This window comes from Cyprinodon tularosa, unplaced genomic scaffold, assembly GCF_016077235.1.
Source record: "Cyprinodon tularosa strain WSP-4 unplaced genomic scaffold, ASM1607723v1 ctg1010, whole genome shotgun sequence".
Lineage (NCBI taxonomy): Eukaryota > Metazoa > Chordata > Actinopteri > Cyprinodontiformes > Cyprinodontidae > Cyprinodon > Cyprinodon tularosa.
Genome location: NW_024037795.1, coordinates 77,197 through 101,933, shown reverse-complemented (window position 1 = coordinate 101,933; position 24,737 = coordinate 77,197). Strand labels below are relative to the sequence as shown.

At 48.0% G+C, this 24,737-nt stretch overlaps 1 protein-coding gene across 1 annotated transcript in view; it reads left to right on the top strand.

The window, feature by feature from the left end:
* The first annotated feature begins 556 nt into the window (after positions 1-556).
* LOC119778522 (guanine nucleotide-binding protein subunit alpha-13) overlaps positions 557-24,737 on the top strand; it is a 29,405-nt gene continuing 5,224 nt past the window's right edge. Inside the window, exons 1-3 of the mRNA XM_038277790.1 lie at positions 557-911; positions 12,824-13,053; positions 17,619-17,669. Coding sequence (XP_038133718.1) covers positions 629-911; positions 12,824-13,053; positions 17,619-17,669 — 564 coding nt within the window. The 5' untranslated portion in view covers positions 557-628. The remainder of the gene's footprint in view (positions 912-12,823; positions 13,054-17,618; positions 17,670-24,737) is intronic.

Sequence of the window (24,737 nt, the reverse complement as noted above, 5' to 3'; positions counted from 1 at the left end):
AGTTTATCCAGATGATACAAAGGTAAATGTGACACTGTTACCATTAGTAATAAAACTAAGAAAATGAAGTCTAAGGAAGTTATCATCTAGAATCATAGAAAAATGTTCCTTTAATAGGGTAGAGCAGTAAAGATTCTGGCCTGAACAGTTTTTCCTGCACAAATTTGTTTATACTTAAAAGAATTGTACTTTTACTGGAGTAAAAAGGTGAAGTTGATCCCCCAACTTCTACAAAAGTAATAAACATTATGGATGGATGGAACATTAGTTTCCTGAAAGAAAGAAAGAAAGAAAGAAAGAAAGAAAGAAAGAAAGAAAGAAAGAAAGAAAGAAAGAAAGAAAGAAAGAAAGAAAGAAAGAAAGAAAGAAAGAAAGAAAGAAAGAAAGACAGACAGACAGACAGACAGACAGACAGACAGACAGACAGACAGACAGACAGACAGACTAATCGTGGTTAGAATGGAACATTAGTTTCTTCTCTGGGTGTAGAAAAATCCGGATGGACCATGAAGGCAGCAGCAGCGGCGGTCCGGATGGGCCGTGAAGGCAGCAGCAGCGGCGGTCCGGATGGGCCGTGAAGGCAGCAGCAGCTCTCCTCTCTAACTGTATCGATGAAGTTGCTTCAAAGATGGCGGACTTCCTGCCGTCCCGCTCCCTGCTATCGCTCTGTTTTCCTAACTGTTTCCTCACGAGCGGAGAGGCAGAGCAGCTGCGGAAGTCTAAGGAGATAGATAAATGCATCCACCGAGATAAAACCTACGTTAAAAGGTTAGTAAAGATCTTATTGCTGGGAGCGGGAGAGAGCGGCAAGTCCACGTTCCTCAAACAGATGCGGATTATCCACGGAGAGGACTTCGACCAGAAGGCCAGGGAGGAGTTCAGGGCCACCATCTACAGCAACGTTATTAAAGGTGAGGCTGCTGGGCTAACAGATGTGCTAACGGGCTGTGGTGGGTGGGTGGGGTCCCTGTGAGCGGCTCAGACAGCCGGGGACACGCCCTTAGATCCACGGACAGAGTGATGGAGCCACGCGGGGATTTCTCACTTCCACGGTTTGACTCCAGCAGGGTTCCTCACGGCTGCTGCTGGAGCTCCACGCCCCTTGGTACGCTGAGATCACCAGACTGATCCACTGAACTAAAGCTCCTCCATGCAGGGCCGGGGTTAGGAAATGTGGGGCCCCAGGGGGCCCTCTGAAAACAGCCCCATTCTACGGATAGAGAAATGTTAATAGAATAGACATCCATTATCTGTTCTAGGTTGTGTCCCTCTCTTCTTGTCCCTTTTCTTCTTGTTTTCCTCTCTATGTTTTGTACTCAGCTGACTTTTCATGCTGTCTCTAAAGGAATGAAAGATTTTTTCCAAGCACTAAGCTCACTTAGCTGATTGCTCCTTCCTGTGTTTCCAAAAAGGCCAAAGTAAATAACCCAGTCCTTCTTTTCACTGTAGACAAGCCATGATCTGCTTATCTGTTCTCCATTTTTCATTTGGATGAAATAATAGCTGCATGAATCATGACAGCAGACAAGATAGAGGAGAGCAGGAGGCGGGGTTACCAATCTACTCGCTCTGGAGAGCAGAGTTCGCTGCTTTTAGATGTTGTCTCCAAAGTCTCCAGTAGCAGAAAAAAGTCTCTAGATTTGGCGCTAGGAGCTTTTTAGAAATCAAAGTGCTAGAGGGGTCTGAAAAGTGGCTAAATATAGCGACTAAAGCGCTAAGTTGGCAACACTGCTCTGCATGGTTTGTTTTCAAATGGTTTGCTGCTGTCTGTTTGGACCTTTCTGAACATGTGCAGCAAATGGACTGATCCAATATGGTGGACACTGAAGGGGGGGGCTGAGACACACTTAATATTATCAGCGTTCTGATGGCATTTTAGCCAAAGGATTTTTATCAGAAACATAATTAATGTGCAGAAATAAGTTATAGTTGTATTAACCATACATGTAAACAGAGTTTTATGGGGCCCCCAGGAACTTGGGGCCCTAGGCAGCTGCCTAGTATTGCCTGATGGTAAATCCCCTGCTGCCTCCATCTGGCCAGATGTTTGTTTCCTGTCTTCCTTCCTCCTCATTGGTTGGTTTTACGCTAGTTTCTGCAGAATCCCAAACCCTGCATCATTCAGCAGCAGGATGCTGAGAGATTCAGTGATCTGCTAGCTAACAGAGGAGCAGGAGAGACGCTGCAGCTTCTATCACTGCAGCTCTATCCAGGGGGTGCTGTCAATATTTTTTTTTTGTTCTTTTTGGACAAAACAGTATGAGCTACGGTTATCAGATGTCCCTGATTTCTAAGGACAGTCCCCGTTTTGGACCATCTGTCCCCAGCTAAAGCCGCCCCGGAAATGTCCTCAATTTTACGGTTTTATGAATGAAGTAGGAGTTGATTCTGCTGGATAGATCAGAAGCAACTGACGCGGTGCGTTCAGTAGTATCATGTAATTTAGCAAGTTGACCCGGGTCTGGTGTTCCCCCAGCATGCCGATCAGAGCCGAGGTGATTTTAACGCGGGTTGCCTGTTGAGTCGTTTGACCCGGGCAGACACGCGTCACTGAGCTGTTCCCACAGGCTGATGGACCGATGGTTCGCTGACAGGCTGATTAATCAGCTGTCTGTCCTCAAAGACAGAAGTGCTGTCTCTGTTTTTAGGAACCTTGGACCTCTGGCTGCCTGTTTCCCTGCGTTCTAACGTCTCTTTGAGGTTTATTTCAGGAACGTATCAGAGCGCCGTTCATGGCGTGTATTTCAGGCCTTCCTGCTGTGAGCTCAGCAGCTATTGGTGTCAGAGGCGACTCATAGGTGTCCAAGCTCGGCGCTGCTGTGAGGTCGCTTTGTATCGTCTACGACAGACCCCTGCTGGTTACAGGCTGTTTGAGCCGCCTGAAGCTCAGACCATCTATCAGAGCCACATGATCTGCCTCAGGCCCGCTGCCTCTCAATATGGGAAGACATTGAGATGAGGCGGCGGGGCATCATCAGGGCTGCAGGGCGGCTAGGGGGTCATCAGGCCGGCGGGGGTTCATCAGGCCGGCGGGGGTCATCAGGGCGGCTAGGGGGTCATCAGGCCGGCGGGGGTTCATCCAGACGGCGAGGGTCATCAGGGCGTCATCAGGGCGGCTGGGGGATCATCAGGGCGGCTGGGGGGGTCATCAGGCCAGTGGGGATTCATCAGGACAGCGGGGGTCATCAGGGCGGTGGGGCGTCATCAAGGCGGCAGAGCGGGGGGTGATCAGGGCAGCGGGGCGTTATCAGGGTGGCAGAGCGGGTGGTAATCAGGGCGGCGGGCGCGTCATCAGGGCGGCAGAGCGGGGGGTGATCAGGGCGGTGGGGGAATCATCAGGGTTGCAGAGCAGGGGCTCATCAGAGCGGCGGGGGCTCATCAGGGCAGCTGGGGGGTCATCAGGCCGGCGGGGGTTCATCCAGACGGCGAGGGTCATCAGGGCGGCTGGGGGGATCATCAGGGCGGCTGGGGGGGTCATCAGGCCAGTGGGGATTCATCAGGACAGCGGGGGTCATCAGGGCGGTGGGGCGTCATCAGGGCGGCAGAGCGGGGGGTGATCAGGGCGGTGGGGGGTCATCAGGGCGGCGGGGGAGTCATCAGGGTTGCAGAGCAGGGGCTCATCAGAGCAGCGGGGGCTCATCAGGGCGGCTGGGGGGTCATCAGGGCGGCTAGGGGGTCATCAGGCCGGCGGGGGTTCATCCAGACGGCGAGGGTCATCAGGGCGGCTGGGGGGATCATCAGGGCGGCTGGGGGGGGGGTCAACAGGCCAGTGGGGATTCATCAGGACAGCGGGGGTCATCAGGGCAGCGGGGCGTTATAAGGGTTGCAGAGCGGGTGGTAATCAGGGCGGCAGGGCGGCTAGGGGGTCATCAGGCCGGCGGGGGTTCATCAGGCCGGCGGGGATCATCAGGGCGGCTAGGGGGTCATCAGGCCGGCGGGGGTTCATCCAGACGGCGAGGGTCATCAGGGCGTCATCAGGGCGGCTGGGGGATCATCAGGGCGGCTGGGGGGGTCATCAGGCCAGTGGGGATTCATCAGGACAGCGGGGGTCATCAGGGCGATGGGGCGTCATCAGGGCGGCAGAGCGGGGGGTGATCAGGGCAGCGGGGCGTTATCAGGGTGGCAGAGCGGGTGGTAATCAGGGCGGCGGGCGCGTCATCAGGGCGGCAGAGCGGGGGGTGATCAGGGCGGTGGGGGAATCATCAGGGTTGCAGAGCAGGGGCTCATCAGAGTGGCGGGGGCTCATCAGGGCGGCTGGGGGGTCATCAGGCCGGCGGGGGTTCATCCAGACGGCGAGGGTCATCAGGGCGGCTGGGGGGATCATCAGGGCGGCTGGGGGGGTCATCAGGCCAGTGGGGGTTCATCCAGACGGCGAGGGTCATCAGGGCGGCTGGGGGGATCATCAGGGCGGCTGGGGGGGTCATCAGGCCAGTGGGGATTCATCAGGACAGCGGGGGTCATCAGGGCGGTGGGGCGTCATCAGGGCGGCAGAGCGGGGGGTGATCAGGGCGGTGGGGGGTCATCAGGGCGGCGGGGGAGTCATCAGGGTTGCAGAGCAGGGGCTCATCAGGGCGGCTGGGGGGGTCATCAGGGCGGCTAGGGGGTCATCAGGCCGGCGAGGGTTCATCCAGACGGCGAGGGTCATCAGGGCGGCTGGGGGGATCATCAGGGCGGCTGGGGGGGTCATCAGGCCAGTGGGGATTCATCAGGACAGCGGGGGTCATCAGGGCGGTGGGGCGTCATCAGGGCGGCAGAGCGGGGGGTGATCAGGGCGGTGGGGGGTCATCAGGGCGGCGGGGGAGTCATCAGGGTTGCAGAGCAGGGGCTCATCAGGGCGGCTGGGGGGGTCATCGGGGCGGCTAGGGGGTCATCAGGCCGGCGGGGGTTCATCCAGACGGCGAGGGTCATCAGGGCGGCTGGGGGGATCATCAGGGCGGCTGGGGGGGGTCAACAGGCCAGTGGGGATTCATCAGGACAGCGGGGGTTATCAGGGCAGCGGGGCGTTATAAGGGTTGCAGAGCGGGTGGTAATCAGGGCGGCAGAGCGGGGGGTGATCAGGGCGGCGGGGGCTCATCAGGGCGGCTGGGGGGGGTCAACAGGCCAGGGGGGATTCATCAGGACAGCGCGGGTCATCAGGGCAGCGGGGCGTTATCAGGGTGGCAGAGCGGGTGGTAATCAGGGTGGCAGAGCGGGTGGTAATCAGGGTTGCAGAGCGGGGGCTCATCAGAGCGGCGGGGGCTCATCAGGGCGGCTGGGGGGGTCATCAGGCCAGTGGGGATTCATCAGGACAGCGGGGGTCATCAGGGCGGTGGGGCGTGATCAGGGCGGCAGAGCGGGGGGTGATCAGGGCGGCTGGGGGATCATCAGGGCGGCTGGGGGGGTCATCAGGCCAGTGGGGATTCATCAGGACAGCGGGGGCTCATCAGAGCGGCGGGGGCTCATCAGGGCGGCTGGGGGGTCATCAGGGCGGCTCGGGGGTCATCAGGCCGGCGGGGGTTCATCCAGACGGCGAGGGTCATCAGGGCGGCTGGGGGATCATCAGGGCGGCTGGGGGGGGTCAACAGGCCAGGCCAGTGGGGATTCATCAGGACAGCGGGGGTCATCAGGGCGGTGGGGCATCATCAGGGCGGCAGAGCGGGGGGTGATCAGGGCGGCTGGGGGATCATCAGGGCGGCTGGGGGGGTCATCAGGCCAGTGGGGATTCATCAGGACAGCGGGGGTCATCAGGGCGGTGGGGCGTCATCAGGGCGGTGGGGCGGGGGGTGATCAGGGCGGCTGGGGGATCATCAGGGCGGCTGGGGGGGTCATCAGGCCAGTGGGGATTCATCAGGACAGCGGGGGCTCATCAGAGCGGCGGGGGGCTCATCAGGGCGGCTGGGGGGTCATCAGGGCGGCTAGGGGGTCATCAGGCCGGCGGGGGTTCATCCAGACGGCGAGGGTCATCAGGGCGGCTGGGGGATCATCAGGGCGGCTGGGGGGGGTCAACAGGCCAGTGGGGATTCATTAGGACAGCGGGGGTCATCAGGGCGGTGGGGCATCATCAGGGCGGCAGAGCGGGGGGTGATCAGGGCGGCGGGGGAGTCATCAGGGTTGCAGAGCGGGGGGCTCATCAGGGCGGCGGGGGCTCATCAGGGTGACGGGGGCGTCATCAGGGCGGCGGGGCGTCATCAGGGCGGCGGGGGGCTCATCAGGGTGGCGGGGGGTCATCAGGACTGAGTCTTATATCTATCAGGATCAGCATTGAAGGTTCTTTCCTCTGACTGTCCTCCATCTTAGTTCTCGGTGTTTGCTCCGACTGTTACCGTGTCCCTGACCCCCGTACCTCTGAGCCCGTGACATCATGAATGGGGCGGAGCTCAATAGGTCCCCAGAAGGTCAGTAAACATTTACAGCATTGATGACTCAGATGATGAACCAGCCTGCTGGTTCCTGTCCAATAATGATTGATTGATCCGTCTAATCCAGGCTCTGCTCTGAATCTATGAGGAAACGGCAGCTGTGCTGATCGAGTCCTGATGCTCCTGATTTAGTTATTAAAGGATTTTGGGTTATTTTCTGCAGAAAGGAGAGAAGCCTGAGAGACGCTGAAGGCTGCCAGCCGGGGCCCCCGGCACCTGTCAGTCTGTGGCTTCATGCTGGAGGACGTTTTCTTCTCCATTTGCTGAAAAGGGGAAGAATGTTTCTCAGCGCGGTCACATGGACAATAACAGGAAGTGATTTATTGTTTTGGCCAGTTTGAAGCATCGACGGTAAACTTAGCTTTGGTTCCATCCGTCACGCCGCTTCCACATCAAAGACGCAGACGAAGGTTAAACAGCATTAATGTTAATAGTTTAACATCAGAACATGAGAGGAAGAGGAGGGAACCTGATGATGATGATGATTCAGACCTTAAAGACCTTCCCTTTCTTATAAAGTAATATTTAATGATTTTAATTTTGAATAAATCAATTAATAATCAGATAACAAAAGTTTCCCTAAAGGAGATTTTTTACCAATTTAAACCAAGTGAAAGTAAAACTTCAGGATTATAGAGCAGATAGAGGCAAAATGTTTATATATTATTTTCTAATTCCTGCTCTAAGTGGGTCCCTCTGTCAGCTAAAAGCAGGTTTTACAGTCGCTATGCTGCAGCTAACGTTTAATTGATTAGTAAATTAGTTGGCAATTATTTCAATAATCAATAATTAGTTGCAGCCCTTGATGAAGTCCTGAATGATGGAGCCTGTGGAGGCTGACGCACGACATGGTGCTGAAAAATAAAACCACTTCCTGTTTAGAATCAGCGACACCATTCTGTTTAGGCTGCCCCCACCCCAGTCAGACTGACCTGGTTTTTGGGGGCGTATCGACCTGCAAACACCCGCTGACCCTCATCCAGACCACAGTGACATCATCAGTCCCTCTGTGCTGCTAACCAGTTTCCTTCTGCTGTGGTTATTTATTTAAAGGAGAATTCCGGTTTTTAACACTTTTAGCCCATTTTCTGTAGTGTCCAGGATGAAATCGAATGATCGAAACCAAAATGTTGACAATTGGTCGTGTCTCTGCTATTTGGCTCATGCAGAATCCCCCCCTGGCTGCTTCAGAATGGCTTCCATAGTGCATGTCCAATAATGTCCTTAAAACAACCTTAAACGTTCTTTTTTTTAAATATGCTACTCACCGGGTCGTCAGCGCTGTTCAATGACGTTCCAAAAAAAGTTTCGTAAAGAAAAACCGTTCCTGTAGTGTTTTATTTAGCATTTTGTAAATCCCATTGAGTTCTGTTGGAATAGTCAATATCCCTCCGCCACCGGAAACGGAAATGGGGCCTGTTTACGCTTAGTTGTAGTCTTTTCGCAAGGCCCAAGTGTTTCTGCTTCACTCTGTGTACTCCGACGTCGAGGTGCTAACGTCTCTGTTAAACACTTTAAAAAACTCTGAAAATGGAATACGAAAGGTGGATTCTTGAGGAGGACATATTGGACTTTGAGTTTGACGGTAGAGGATACCGTCGCCAACTAGTGGTCTGGAGTGTGCAACGCTTCAGATTCGAACGGGAAGCGGAAGTTTATAAGCGGTTGTGATGTATCGGAAAAAATAGTTCTGGGATTTACAAAATGCTAAATAAAACAAGACAGGAACGGTTTTTCTTCACGAAACTTTTTTTGGAACGTCATTGAACAGCGCTGACGACCCGGTGAGTAGCATATTTTAAAAATTCAATTCAATTCAATTCAGTTTATTTATATAGCGCCAAATTCACAACACATGTCATCTCAAGGCACTTTACAGTTCAACCAGATCATACAGTCAAATTGATACAAAGTTTTCTATCTAAGGAAAACCAGTTGATTGCATTGACTCATTGACTCAAATACAATACCCCACACTAAGCATGCTTGTAACGACAGTGGAGAGGAAAAACTCCCTTTTAACAGGAAGAAACCTCCAGCAGTACCAGGCTCAGTGTGAGCGGCCATCTGCCGAGGCCGACTGGGGTTCAAGGAGACAGAAGCAGAGATACAAAAAGCAGCTGTAAAAGGCGGCCCCGTCCAGGAAACACACAGCCAGGCAGACGAGCTCCAAGGCAGCTCCCATGCCAGAGGACGAAGAGAGCACATCCACTCAGTCACGGTCAGAGAAACAGGACCACACTGGAAAACAGGCCGATCTCCAACATCTATTAACAAGGGTGTTGATGGAAGCAGCACAGCTGATGTTTCTTTCCAGGATGACGTCACAGCCAAACAGGAACAGACGAGGCAAAGCTACTCTGAGGAAAAGCAGAGAGAGCAGAAGGTTAGAGATTGAACTAACAGATTCTGCAGAATAGGAGAACAGAGAGAGAATGAAGCAGAATGATGAAATGGGGGTCCCTATGTCCTCCAAAAGTCTAAGCCTATAGCAGCATAACTATAGAGATAGCTCAGGATAACCTGAGCCACCCTAACAATAAGCTTTATCAAAAAGGAAAGTTTTAAGCCTAGCCTTAAAAGTAGACAGGGTGTCTGCCTCACAGACTAAAACTGGTAGTTGGTTCCACAGGAGAGGAGCCTGAGAACTAAAAGATCTGCCTCCCATTCTACTTTTAGAAATTCTAGGAACCACTAGTAAACCTGCAGATTGAGAGCGAAGTGCTCTGTTAGGAACATAAGGAACAATCAGATCTCTGATATCAGATGGAGCTTGGCCATTTAAGGCTTTATATGTGAGAAGGAGGATTTTAAATTCTATTCTTGATTTAACAGGAAGCCAATGAAGAGAAGCCAGGATAGGAGAGATATGATCTCTCTTTTTCATTTTCATTAGAACTCTGGCTGCAGCATTTTGGATCAGCTGAAGGCTTTTAACTACAGTTTGTGGACTTTCTGATAGTAAAGAATTACAATAGTCCAGCCTTGAAGTAAAAAATGCATGGACTAGTTTCTCAGCATCACCCCTGGACAGGATATTTCTAATTTTTGCAATGTTCCTCAGATGAAAGAAGGAAATTCTAGAAACCTCTTTGATATGGGATTTAAATGACAGGTCCTGATCAAAAATAACACCAAGATTTTTTACTTTATTATCTGAAATCAGTTTAATCCCATCCAAATGAAGTGACTGACTAATCAGTTTCTTTTTCAGAGACTCTGGTCCAAAGACTATAACTTCTGTTTTGTCTGCATTCAGAAGCAGAAAGTTAAGAGTCATCCAGGTTTTTATGTCTTCAAGACATGCCTGTAATCTATGTAATGGGTTAGCTTCATCTGGATTTATAGACAGATATAGCTGGGTATCATCAGCATAACAGTGGAAATTAATCCCATGCTGTCTAATAATTCTACCAATTGGGAGCATGTATAAAGTAAAGAGAATTGGTCCTAGCACTGATCCCTGTGGTACTCCACAGGTAACCTTTGAGCGTGTTGAAGATCTATCATTAACATGAACAAACTGAATTCGATCAGATAGATAAGATTTAAACCAGTCTAGTGCTGTTCCTTTAATTCCAACAAAATATTCAAGTCTTTCTAAAAGAATATTATGGTCAACTGTATCAAATGCAGCACTAAGATCCAACAGGACGAGCACAGATACAAGTCCATTATCTGAGGCCATGAGAATATCATTAGTGACTTTCACCAGAGCTGTTTCAGTGCTATGATGAGCTCTAAAGCCAGACTGAAACTCTTCAAAAAGTTCATTATGGTGGAAGTGATCGCAAACTTGTTTGGCAACTACTTTCTCAAGAATTTTGGATAAGAAAGGAAGATTGGATATAGGTCTATAATTGACCAAGTCATCTGGGTCAAGAGACGGTTTCTTAAGCAGAGGTTTAATTACAGCAATCTTAAAAGCTTTAGGTACATATCCCTGTAACAGAGATAGATTAATCACATCTAAAATGGAGGAGGAGATCAAAGGAAATACCTCCTTAAATAACCTGGTTGGAACTGGATCTAACATACAAGTTGAAGGCTTAGATGAAGACAATAATTTTGCTAATTCAGAGAGTTCAACTGGATCAAAGCAGTCTAAACCCGGTTCAGATTCCATGACTACCTCAGGTACAATCGCGGATAGAGGAGTGCTTATGATCTTATTTTTAATAAGATCAATCTTATTTATAAAGAATCCCATAAAATCATTGCTGCTAAGAGCAGGTGGAATGGACGGTTCAACAGAGCTATGGCTCTGGGTGAGTTTGGCAACTGTATTAAAAAGAAATCTAGGATTATTCTTATTCTCCTCTATTAATGAGGAGAAGTATGCTGCTCTTGCTTTACAAAGGGTCCTCTTATACAGCAGTAAACCATTTTTCCAGACTAGGAAGGACTCCCGCAGGCCTGTGGAGCGATATTTTCTCTCCAGTTTCCTAGCATTTTGCTTCAAAGTACGCAGCTCTGCATTAAACCAAGGAGCAAGCTTTCTATTTTTAACGGTTTTCATTTTCAAAGGAGCTGCGTTGTCTAAGGCAATACGCAGAGAACTAGCAACCCCATCAACAAAATCATCAACCTGTGAAGGGGAATAAGCTAAGCTTTTGCACTCTGCAGCACTGCTCAGTGACACAGAGCAGAGAGAAAGTGAAGCAGATTCTTTAAAATTTATAACTGCACTATCTGATAAAGATCTACTAAAATTGAACCTTCTTTTGGGGGAGGAGAACTCTGTTAAAGTAATCCTGAAGGTTATTAGAAAGTGGTCAGAGAGGACAGGGTTGTGAGGAAATACTGTTATTTCTTCACATTCTATGCCGTATGTCAGCACAAGATCCAAAGTATGAAGATGAGAATGCGTGGGACTATTCACATTTTGAACAAAGCCAATAGTGTCTAAGATAGCATTAAAGGCTGCTCTTAAGCTATCGACTTCAATGTCAGCATGGATGTTAAAATCTCCCACTATGATGACCCTGTCAGTATTTAATACCAAATCAGAAAGGAACTCTGAAAACTCATCTAAAAATTCAGAGTAAGGACCTGGTGGACGATACAAAGTTACAAAAAGAAGAGGTTTTCTTGCCTTGAAATTTGGATCAGGGAAATTAAGGGTTAAATGTTCAAAAGAGTTGTAGGTATTAACTGTTTTGGGAGTAATCAGTAAGTCAGACTGGAAGATTGTTGCTACTCCTCCTCCTCGCCCAGAACTTCTGGGGATGTGAAAATTTAAATAGCTTGAAGGAGTTGCCTCATTTATGCTCACATAATCCTCTTGCTGCAGCCAGGTTTCTGTAAGGCAAAACAAGTCAATGTGATTATCACAAATCAAGTCATTAACTAGTAGACTTTTAGAGGAAAGCGATCTTATGTTAAACAGACCGCATTTAATTGTTTTAACTTTTTCCCCAATTGGAGTTATTTTGATTTTAATTAGATTATCATGATTTACTCCTTTGGGAATCTTTGCTAATTTATTAGATTTTGGTCGTGGGCAAGACACTGTCTGGATGGAGTAAAGAGTGGGTAACAGTAGAGAAGCTGCAGAGATGTGTGTTAAACTACAACTCTGCTTCCTGGTCTGCACCCTGGGTGGTCAGGGTTTTGGAGGACTAATAAATGTGGCCAGATTCCTAGAAAGAAGAGCTGCACCATCCAAAGTGGGATGGATGCCGTCTCTCCGAATCAGACCAGGCTTTCCCCAAAAGGATTGCCAATTATTAATGTAGCCCACGTTGTTTTCAGGGCACCACCTAGACAACCAGCGGTTGAATGACGACATGCGGCTAAACATGTCATCACTGGTCAGATCAGGGAGGGGACCAGAGAAAATTACGGAGTCCGACAAAAAAAGAACGTTTAAGGTTGTTTTAAGGACATTATCGGACATGCACTATGGAAGCCATTCTGAAGCAGCCAGGGGGGGATTCTGCATGAGCCAAATAGCAGAGACAGGACCAATCGTCAAAATTTTGGTGTCGATCATTCGATTTCATCTTGGACACTACAGAAAATGGGCTAAAAGTGTTAAAAACCGGAATTCTCCTTTAAAGATGAGCAAAATTATTCAACTTTGAACTAATAATAATTTCACTAAACAACATAGAAAACCATAGAAAAGCTAAACTCCTCCTTCATCAGGTTGGTTTAGGCTGCGTCCAGGAAGTAGTCCTCTCCCTGTCAGCTTCCGCCGCAGCGTGAGCAGTGGAAACAACAAGGAAGACAGGTGGTCGGTTTGGTCCTGATGAAGGTTTGCGTGCAGCCCACACCCTGACTCTGCCGCATGAAGCCCTGCTTCTCTAACAGCTGTGCTGCTGAAAAGCACGCCGCCCTCAGAAGGCGGAGCTCGCCTCCCGTTCAGTTTGTCAGGAATCTTTCTCCTCATGGTGTTTATGAACCTTTGTCCATCCCTGCAGGTATCCGGGTGCTGGTGGATGCACGGGAAAAGCTCCACATCCCATGGGGGAACCCATCCAACCAGCAGCATGGAGACAACATGATGGCGTTCGATACCCGTTCCGCCGTGGCCCATGGTCGGGGGATGGTTCAGCCCAAAGTGTTCCAGCACTACCTGCCGTCTATCCGCGCTCTGTGGGCGGACCAAGGCATCCAGAACGCCTACGACCGCCGCCGCGAGTTTCAGCTGGTGAGTGAGAAACGGCTTCTGGTTTCGCTCCACTTTGACCAAAGCGGCGTGCCCTTTGACCCGCCTTCTGATCGGGTTGGTCTTCATTGGATATGTTTAATAACAGAGGGAACTGATCCAATGTTGCTGAAAGCCGATTTGCTGAGTTCTCTACCTTCAGCCTTGTTTTAATCAGCCTTTTGAAACCGTTCTGAGCTCAGAAACCAAGATAACTGCTGAGTTAACTGGAACGCAACTGAACCGAACAGAGCTAAAGCTAGTGCTAGCTCAACAGTAGGACTCGGCACGATCATCTGTGGCTCGGTTCTTTGATAACAAAGATCAAATGAGCAGAACGTCTCCTATTTCAGTTCTATTCAGTTTATTTCTATAGCTCCAATTCACATCACGTCATCTCAGGTCACTTTCCAGTTCACCAGATCATCCAGTCACATTGATTCAAAGTTTTCTATCTAAGGAAAACCAGCTGATTGCATCGACTCATTGACTCTTCAGCAATCCCTCACACTAAGCATGCTTGTAGCGACAGTGGAGAGGAAAAACTCCCTTTGAACAGGAAGAAACCTCCAGCAGAACCAGGCTCAGTGTGAGCGGCCATCTGCTGAGGCCCACTGGGGTTCAAGGAGACAGAAGCAGACATAGAAAAAGAAGCATAGATACAAAAGGCAACTGTCAACCAGCTCCACAGGCGGCCCCGTCCAGGAAACACACAGCCAGGCAGACGAGCTCCGAGCCAGCTCCCATGTCAGAGGATGAAGAGAGCACATCCAGTTAGTCACAGTCAGAGAAACAGGACTACACTGGAAAACAGGCCAAGCTCCAGCATCTAGAAACAAAGGTGTTGATGGCAGCAGCACAGCTGATATTTCTCTCCAGGATGGAGTCACAGCCAAACAGGAACAGACCAGATGAAGCTACTATGAGAAAAAGCAGAGAGAGCAGAACGTTAGAGATTGAACTAACAGATTCTGCAGAGTGGGAGAATAGAGATAGAATGAAGCAGAATGATGAAAAAGGGGTCCCTATGTCCTCCAGCAGTCTAAGCCTATAGCAGCAGAACTATAGAGATAGCTCAGGATAACCTGAGCCACTCTAACTAGAAGCTTTATCAAAAAGGAAAGTTTTAAGCCTAGCCTTAAAAGTAGACAGGGTGTCTGCCTCACGGACTAAAACTGGTAGTTGGTTCCACAGGAGAGGAGCCTGAGAACTTTTTACAGTCAGCTGACTCATTTTGCGGGTTTTCTGGCGTGTCCGGCTTAGTAATTCACAGATCTGTTCACAACTAGGGGTGGGTATTGCCAAAGAAGTCACGATTCGATTCGAATCACGATTCACAGGCCACGATGCGATTCTATCACGATGCATCACGATACTTGAATTATTGCGATGCATTGCAATATTTTCTCCTCCATGTTTTGTTTTTGAATGACTATGCACAGTATCCCGCGGCCAGAAATGCTTGTGACACAAGGCAGCGTGCGTCAACACATTTGCAGCGACATCTACTGGACTGGAAGTTGTATTACACTTGTTTTTGGCTCATGTTCGCCAACCATTCATGCAATTTTATTTATTCATTTTTTTAAATTAATAATCGATACTTGGCGTCAAGAATCCATGCAGTAGATCACGAAAATTAGAATCACGATGCATCATCATGACGATTATTTTGCACACCCCTATTCACAACACGAACTTGATCTCAGCTTATTAACAATAAATCACATCAGAAGGTGCGGTGTGACCTGGGCTGATCCAGGGACAGACGCTCTCATTCAAATTTGACGCTATCCAGGCACATAAGGTCCTGTTATGGGTGCAGAGATTTTTGTTTGCGTAATTCTCACCTTGAGAACTTTAGTATGGTGGACAGCTGATAGGAGGCGAGGAACCGTGCTAGCGTGATGTTAGAATGGTCGTAAGAACCAAGCTGGGGTTAACTGAACGCGGCACAGATCGGTTTCAGAGGGCCTACATGGCCACAGGTACAGCAGCATCGTTCCTCCAACGCGTCGCTGTCACACGACCGCTGCCTCCCTAAAAACAGGTTCATCGCTGGCGTTTCATACAGAAGTGTCTGTAGAGTTCAGGAGTTTCAGGGAGAGGAGGAGGGGGGAGAGAAAGCACCGTGCTGCCGCTCCCTAGCCTCACCTGCTGCAGCAGAAGCTCCCCAGCAGTTAGAGGATGTCTGACTAGATGAGGAGTAACCATGAAGACGCTTAAACGCCACAGCATCAGTGGATCAGAGCTGCAGGCCTGTAGTCTGGCAGGAAGGAACGCCGCAGCTCCACCGATGGACGAAGATCTGAGTGAGAACAGAATCCAGAAGGTCGCAGGCAGAGCGGAGGCGGGTCTGACTCCTCAAACATTTCCATCTAACACTAGAACTACCAAGGCCGCCATTTTGATGGATCGGAGATTTTGGAGTGAAGTAACTTTATTTACATTAATCATGTGTTGCTCGTGTTAACTGACTTTCTATATTTCCTTCATTTTCACCTAGTTTAAAAAAAAAATAAGGTAAAAAATAAATAAGTTAATTTTACCTCTATTAGTTGCATTGTAAATTCTTTCTGCAGTTGATTGACGTTCTGTACCGTTGCCTAGCAACCAACATTCTACATAGAGCTCTTTGGCTAAACAGAAAAATTAACCTGATAAACCAGACTAAATATGAGATGAATGAGACATCAGAAGATTGTTGATGAAAACAACCCGTTGTTTTTCAAACCATGTCTGTGCCTATTGGCCAACGCTCTGACCAATGAGAGCAGCTGACTGTGACGTAGGAAGCGCGACAGAAAGCTGGTGGGGGAGTGGAAACAGATTGTTGGTAAAACGGCGAATACAACCTTCTATGACTATGCAGAGAGAGGGTCGCTGCAGACGGGCTGCCGTTAGCCCTGGCTGCTGTTAGCCTCAGAGCTCCGCTGGTTGCCGCAGTCCTCTCAGCTTTTTAATTACGCATTAAATCGGTAAATGTTCCATATAGTGAAGTTTTAAAGTATAATATTCTCGCCTCAAATGATCTTAAAAGTACTTTTATTGAACAACAGCAACAGAAAGAGAACTTTTAGCTTCCAATGGAGCGCTCCATTTGAAGCTGCTGCTATCGCAGTGAATGCTACTGCGTCTCACAGCTCTGCTGTCAGGCCCTCAAACCCCGCCCACTTCGCATCCAGACATTCAAAACACATCTCTGCGTTGTGATTGGCCCACCAGTTCTAGGGCCTGGGGCATTGATGGAGGCTAGACCACTGCAGGCAGAAATGATTTTAGTCACTAGCTGTTGGGGCTAGTTTACTAGGCTACAGGAAAACGCCTTTCAGAAGAAATCTAAGAGTGAAACCGGCTTTAGAAATGCTTCAAAATATTGATGATGGCAACTCAGGAGGAGTGGAGAGACCGATGAGGAGGACTGGGTAGGAAGCGGCTCAGATTATGACAGCGAGTCTGAGGATGATCAACGAAGACGTATCGGTGACCCATCGGACAATAGTGATAGGTCTGCTTACACCTGAGCTGGCCACGGCCAAACAAGAGCCTGTGGGCCACTATAACCACTAGGGGTGTGGGAAATAATCGTTTTGGCGATATATCGTGATATCCGGCTGCCCAATATAATATCGATCTTTCACTTTTTAGTATCGATAAAAAAAAAAAAATGGTTCCATAAAACATTGATGGGAAAATGGGCTACCTCTGCACCACCACTCTGGCAGAAAGCGCTGTGGAGCCCTTTAACTGTGCGTGCAGCACCAAATCTGTATTTGAGGCAGTCACAGTGGAAGAAAACCCCAAACAACATGGATAATAATACCTCATCAATATTTTCTGATGAAAATATACAGCACTTGCTGTTTTATCTCATCATTTGATTTTGATAGCTGGGGAAAATATGGCAATATATAGTGATACTGCAATATCGTGATAATATCGTATCGTGACCCAAGTATCGCGACATGTATCGAATCGCAACACTCAAGCCAATACTCACCTCTAATAACCACACAGGTCGGGGCGGGGGGGGGGGGGTCACATCAGATGAGTATTGTGGCTCCAAGGTGAAAGTGTTCTGTGGTTTTTACCTCCTGGACAGAGCAGCCATAAATGCTTTGGTTTTGTTTTGGAGCTGTTTGAACATCATGGTCTCACTCAGTGATTTTTATCCTCCAAACTTCCAGCCTGTGTAGTAAAACAGTCTTATTTATTTAACTGATTGATTTTAATGCAAATTTAGACAACAAATAATATTAGCATACAATATACAGCCTTTAAAATCTATATTAAACCTGTTTTTAGGGCTACACATCCACACTGGGTTTATATCGCACACTAGAACTGTTTCAGTTGATGACATCATCTCTACTCTTGCGTTTTATTGGGGGGAAAAGTCGCCCGTAAAACTGATGTCCAGCGGGAGTTGTGGCGATAACCTGGAAGCTGCGTCACTAAACCTGGAGTCAGGAATGGCTTCATTTCCCAGTTAGTCGGTCTGGATCCATGACATAGAGACATCCGGTCCGCTTCTTCTCAAACTGAACTGTTTCTCTTTCTCTCCTCAGGGCGAGTCAGTCAAGTATTTCCTGGATAATTTGGAAAAGCTTGGGCAGTCGGTAAGTCAACCCCCCCCCCCCACGCACACACATAACAATTGAACAAGTTGACCTGTGATTAGAGCGAGAAGTGAATGCTTCGTCTTCCTACCTCAGTCTTTACCTTTAAAACATAATGATGATCATTTTTTATCTCATCAGTCTGGAAACATGGAACAGACCAAACGTTTGGACAGCTTCTCATTCAAAGAGTTTTCTTTATTTTCATGACTGAAAATTGTAGATTCACCCTGAAGGCATCAAAACTATGAAAGAACACATGTGGAATTATATACTTAACAAAAAAGTGTGAAACGACTGAAAATCTGTCTGATATTCCAGGTTCTTCAAAGTAGCCTCCTTTAGCTCTGATCACTGCTTCGCTCTCTCTTTCATTCTCTTGATGAGCTCCCAGAGGCCGTCACCTGAAATGGTTTTTCCATCGTTCATGAAGGAGTTCCCAGAGATGCTGAGCACCTGTTGGCCCTTTGCCTTCACTCTGAGGTCCAGCTCACCCCAAAACCATCTGGACTGGGTTTCAAACCGGATGGAATAGCATGGCGCTGTAAGATGCTATGGTAGCCATGTTGGCTCAGTATACCTTCGGCTTTAAATCCCCACCATCAAAGCACCCCCACACCATCACACCTCCTCCTCCATGTTTCATGCTGGGAACCAGGCATGTAGAGTCCATCTGTTCATTTGTTCTGCGTCACACAAAGACACGATGGTTGGAAGCAAAGATCTCCAATCTGGACTCATCAGACCAAAGGCCAGATTTCCTCTGGTCTAAGGTCCGTTCCTGGTGTTCTTTAGCCAAAGCTAGTCTCTGCTTGTTGCCTTAGCAACGGTTTCCTAGCAGCTCTTCTACCATGAAGGCCTGATTCACACAGTCTCCTGTTAACAGATGTTCTACAGATGTTTCTGCTGCTAGAACTCTGCTTCATTGACCTGCTCACTAATCTGAGCTGCTGTTAATCTGAGCTGCTGTTAATCTGAGCTGCTGTTAATCTGAGCTGCTGTTAATCTGAGCTGCTGTTAATCTGTGGTTTCTGAGGCTGGTGACTCAGATGAACTTCTCCTCAGCAGCAGAGGCGACTCCTGGTCTTCCTCTCCTGGGGGGCTCCTCATGTCAGTTCATTTCTTTAAGGGCGCTTGATGGGCTTTGCGACTGCACTTGGGGAAACTTTCAAAGTTTTTCAATTTTTCAGACTGAATGACTTTCATTCCTTAAAGTAATGACGGCCGCTCGTTTTTCTTTACTTATCTGCTTTTTTTGGCAGTTTGTTCAGCAGGACTATCAGCTGTGGGTCCGCCTGACTTCTGCTCAACACAACTGATGCTCCCAACCCCATTTATAAGAAATCCCACTTATTAAACCTGACAGGGGACACCTGGGAAGTAAAACCATTTCAGGCGACCATTTCAGGCCTCTGGAAGCTCATCAAGAGAATGAACGAGTGAGCGAAGCAGTGATCAAAGCTAAAGGAGGCTGTTCAATGACGTTCCAAAAAAAGTTTCGTAAAGAAAAAACGTTCCTGTAGTGTTTTATTTAGCATTTTGTAAATCCTATTGAGTTCTGTTGGAATAGTCAATATCCCTCCGCCACCGGAAACGGAAATGGGGCCTGTTTACGCTTAGTTGTAGTCTTTTCGCAAGGCCCAAGTGTTTCTGCTTCACTCTGTGTACTCCGACGTCGAGGTGTTAACGTCTGTTAAACACTTTAAAAAACTCTGAAAATGGAATGCGAAAGGTGGATTCTTGAGGAGGACATATTGGACTTTGAGTTTGACGGTAGAGGATACCGTCGCCAACTAGTGGTCTGGAGTGTGCAACGCTTCAGATTCGAACGGGAAGCGGAAGTTTATAAGCGGTTGTGATGTATCGGAAAAAATAGTTCTGGGATTTACAAAATGCTAAATAAAACAAGACAGGAACGGTTTTTCTTCACGAAACTTTTTTTGGAACGTCATTGAACAGCGCTGACGACCCGGTGAGTAGCATATTTAAAAAAAAGAACGTTTAAGGTTGTTTTAAGGACATTATCGGACATGCACTATGGAAGCCATTCTGAAGCAGCCAGGGGGTGATTCTGCATGAGCCAAATAGCAGAGACAGGACCAATCGTCAAAATTTTGCGGTCGATCATTCGATTTCATCCTGGACACTACAGAAAATGGGCTAAAAGTGTTAAAAACCGGAATTTTCCTTTAATCTAATAGGACGTCAGAGTTTGAAGCCATACGCTGAAGGGAAACGCACTCCTGCAGTGGGCGGAGCTTTATGGACAGGATGCTCTCTGGGGATATTTTTCTGCGCAGGTCGACCTGAAACACACCTTGAGTGTCAACATCACGCTGGTTCCTGTTTTTCTATATATATCGGCGTTAGTGTCAACGTATCGGTCATTTTTAGGCTTATTGGCGTCGGTCTGATGGAGAACTAGGCCAATATCAACAACCAGTGATTATTTCCAGCTAGTTTCTGTGTTTGTTTCAGGAGGGGAAAGCAGTGACTGAAGCAGAGCAGCACTGCGGCGTCTCTCATGGCGTCCAGAGTAGGATCAGTAAACGTCAGCCATAATGTGAATATTGCATCCCTATTTCCAAAGTTGAATAAGTTTCTGTTAGAAGCCAGGAGAAAGTGCAGCAACCATGTTTCAGCCAGCTGACCTGCAGTGCAGAGCAAAGGCACTGTGAGAAGCCAAATTCTTGCTACGTTTTTTTCCATCTCAGTAATCGGCGGCCGCCATCTCTCGCTGCGTCAGCGGTCCAGCAACATCAGGGAGCCTCTGAGGGGTTTTCATCCAGCTGTGGGACTTTCCTGAACTTCTTCTCTGTTCCATACAGCTTCCATTCACCCTAGAAGGAAAGTCCTGATTCCTGTGGGTCTCTAATGTTGGGAGGACCCATGGAGGCCCCCTGCTCCTTTAAGTGAGCCTCTAAGACAGGGGTCGGGAACCTTTTTGACTCAGAGAGCCATGACAGCAAAATATCTGGAAATTTATTTCAGGGAGAGCCATATAACATATTTTAAGACTGAATTCAACTAAATGCGAGTATAATAAGCCTCTCAACTTATTTTTTAAATAATGTCGTTATAATACTCACCATTAATGCGACTTCTGGTGCTGCATGGATTTGCTGATGGCTTTGTAGTCTGATTGGTACTTGGTAAGGTTAAGCTTCATGCAAGCATTGAGGCTTTCATCCGTTAAACGTGATCGTAGGCTGGACTTGATGTTGTTAAGATGTGAGAATGACTGCTCACATGCATACGTAGATCCAAACATGGTCAATACAGCAATACTCACACGCTGCAGTGTGTGGTATGTGACAGGAAGCGCGTTCCAAGTTTTGATAATCAGCTGGTCTTCGGGTTGAAGTTTTTTCATTTCTGCCCACATGTGCTTGCTCGCCAACTCTGCTTTTTGTCGTGCAATTCTTTCCAAATCTTCATTCAGTGACTTGAACTTATTCACCCACATGTCTGAGGCCTTCAAGTCAGCCACTTCTGCTTCAAAATCTCTGACGGAGACACCAGGAATGTAACTCAGGTCGGCTGTGTTCAGTGAAGACTCGTTTGGATGGGTGATGAACTTGAAAAGCCGAGTGTGCTCACGAAATTCTCCAAAGCGTGTTTTGAACGACTGTAGGAGACTGGATGTGAAGCCAGCTAGCTGGCGGAGATCAAAGTTTTGAGTGGGCTCACTTGCTGTGCATGCATCTTTAAAATTTCTCAATTTTTCAAAATGTAGTAAACGACCTGTTTCAAGATCCATGATAAAGAGCTCCAGCTTGTTTTCAAAAGCAAACACGGCTTGTTGAAGGGATAAGACTGTATTTCCAGTTCCTTGCATTTTCACGTTGAGCTGGTTCAGATGTTCAGTCATATCCACGAGATAGTAAAACTTGAGGAGCCACTCAGTTTCGGCTAGCTCAGGATGCTCAATGCCTTTCATCGCAAGAAAAGTCTGGATTTCGTCCAGGCAAGCCGCAAAACGGCAAAGCACCTTCCCTCTTGACAACCAACGCACATTGCTGTGCAAAAGCAGACCATGATAGTTATTTCCAACTTCATCCAGCAGTGTTTTAAACTGGCGATCATTTAGGGCTCGGGCAACAATAAAGTTGATCACACGAATGACCAGCGACATCACTTCGCCAAGCTGCCCGTCACACATCTGAGCACAAAGTGCCTCCTGGTGTAGAATGCAATGGAAACTTAGGATGGGTCTATTTTCATGTTCACGGAGAAGCGCCACAAATCCTTTGTTTTTTCCCACCATACACGGCGCACCATCAGTACACACTGAGAGAAGTTTATCCATAGGTAGATTTTTTCTTTGAGCGAACTCCATGAAAGACTTGAATAAATCCTCACCTCTTGTGGATCCTTTTATTGGCAGAACAGCAAGACTTCCTTCGCACAGTGTGTCACCAGCAGGATATCTTGCAATCACACTGAACTGTGACAAATGGCTTGCGTCTGTTGACTCGTCCAAAGCCAGGGGAAAAAACAGCGCTGCCTTTATGTCTTTCACCTGCGTTTCCTCCACTTGATTTGCCATCATGATGGTGCGATCATGAACAGTTCTTGCCGACAGAGGCATGTCTTTTATCCGTTTGATTATCTTGTCTTTGTTCGGAAAATCATCAAAAAGTTCATTGGCTACATCCAGCATGAACGTTTTAGCATACTCGCCATCTGTGAATGGTTTTCCGTTCCTCACTATTGCTAAAGATCCAGCAAAGCTAGCGGAATTATAGTCACCTTGTCGCGTCCATACACGGAGCTGCTGCTGGCTAGCCTGCACGCTGCTCAGTAGCTCTTGGCACGCTTTCTTCCGGCTGTCCCCCGCCGGGTACTTTGACGCAAAGGTAGCATGGCGTGTGTCCAAGTGTTTTACATTCGACCGTTTCATCGATGCAATTTTGTCATTGCAAATAACACACTGCAGAACCTGCTCTCTCCACAAAGGCAAATTCTTCGGTCCATTCGTCCTGAAATGTACGATACTACTCGTCTTTTTTTTCTTTTTGCCATCTTCTTCGTTGAAGGGTTAGCTGTGAGCTACTGCCCGAGCAGACTGATTCAAAAGGGGGTTTACCCAGCAACAGTCCACGTAGGCTATTATTATCCAATTAAAATAATGGACTGCTCCTGCAGCCAATAGCAACCCTGAACAGGACATGAGCAGAGGAATACCGATGCATGGATTAAAACAGATTTTATTCTATCCAAATTAAATATTTTGTTTCGTCTGCGAGCCAGATGATATCATCCAAAGAGCCACAAGTGGCTCGCGAGCCATACGTTCCAGACCCCTGCTCTAAGAGCTGAAACGAGCCGAGGCTCTGAGCTGGAGCTTTCCACCAAAAACAGACAAATGAATGTTGGTTTTATGGATGGGAAACTAAGAGCCCGAGAAAGTCTCCTGAAAGGATCCTGTGGTCTGCATCAGGCTTTCATGATGTTTGCTGGTGAGATGCTAATATGAGGCCAGCAATGACCTCGTTCTGGGATTAATATTTATGGTGATGTTGAACGTCTGAGAGGAATGAATCTATCTTCAGTTATTCTCATCTTCTGTCCCCGTCGTCTTTCTTCCAAAACCTGTTTGTGGCTGACCGCTCCTTTCCACCTTAGAGTTAATTGTTCATCGCCTTTGCCTTTGGCCTCAAGCTTTATTAATAAGCTTAATGTCTTACCCTTCATACATGTATTATGGACCATGAGTTGATTCCCATTAACATCCATTCATTCTGTGCCATAACCCTATGATAACCCTAAACCGTTACCGGTGCACGCCCCAATCCGACCGTTACCGGTGCACGCCCCAATCCGACCGTTACCGGTGCACGCCCCGATCCGACCGTTACTGGTGTACGCCCAACAGTTACCGGTGCACGCCCCAATCCGACCGTTACCGGTGCACGCCCCAATCCGACCGTTACCGGTGCACGCCCCAATCCGACCGTTACCGGTGCACGCCCCGATCCGACCGTTACTGGTGTACGCCCAACCGTTACCGGTGCACGCCCCAATCCGACCGTTACCGGTGCACGCCCCAATCCGACCGTTACCGGTGCACGCCCCAATCCGACCGTTACCGGTGCACGCCCCGATCCGACCGTTACTGGTGTACGCCCAACCGTTACCGGTGCACGCCCCAATCCGACCGTTACTGGTGTACGCCCAACCGTTACCGGTGGACGCCCCAATCCGACCGTTACCGGTGCACGCCCCGATCCGACCGTTACTGGTGTACGCCCAACCGTTACCGGTGCACGCCCCAATCCGACCGTTACTGGTGTACGCCCAACCGTTACCGGTGGACGCCCCAATCCGACCGTTACTGGTGAATGGCAAGTCCACCCTAACCTACGCAAGTTCCAAACCAAAAATAAGGAAGCGAGGGCCAACAAAGTGTCCTCTCTCAATTTGATGATGAAATAGGAACAATGGTCGTCAGTCTACCAAGCAGGAGTAGGCAAAAACACTAAATGACTCTAGAGAGCAGTCCAATAAACACAGTGTGTTACTGACGGCTGTTTAAGGTTTAAGATAAATTCAGACTGGAAACTGGGAAAAGATCCATATTCCCAGTGTGATGTGTCATCAAAGGAATGCTTGAAAGGACAGAGACTAAAGCTCAGCAGCAGGAGAGAAGAATGAAGCTGAAGCAGCTGAGCCTGTGAAAGCTGACAGAAGAGCGACCATGGTTTATCATCATTTTCTTATTTATTTATTCACCTGGGAAGTGATTATTACAACATCTCACCTGTAACATTGCAGTTTTTCCATCTGTGGTGCTGTTATGGTGGTACCCTAGGATAGGAATCTGCCAACGTTTTCTGAAACAGGCTGCATTCCTGAAAGGCAGAGCAGAGCCGACTGACCAGAACACAGGCCCAAAAGCTTTTAGGTTAAAGATGGAGGGAAGTCATATTTAACTGTCAAATCATTCTGGCTTAAACATGTATTTAAATGTAATCTTTATCAGACCATATTGTCCCAAAAGTTAGAACATTTTTATTTAAAAAAAAATGTCTTAAAATCAGTGTTTCAGCCTGACGTCAGCCTGAA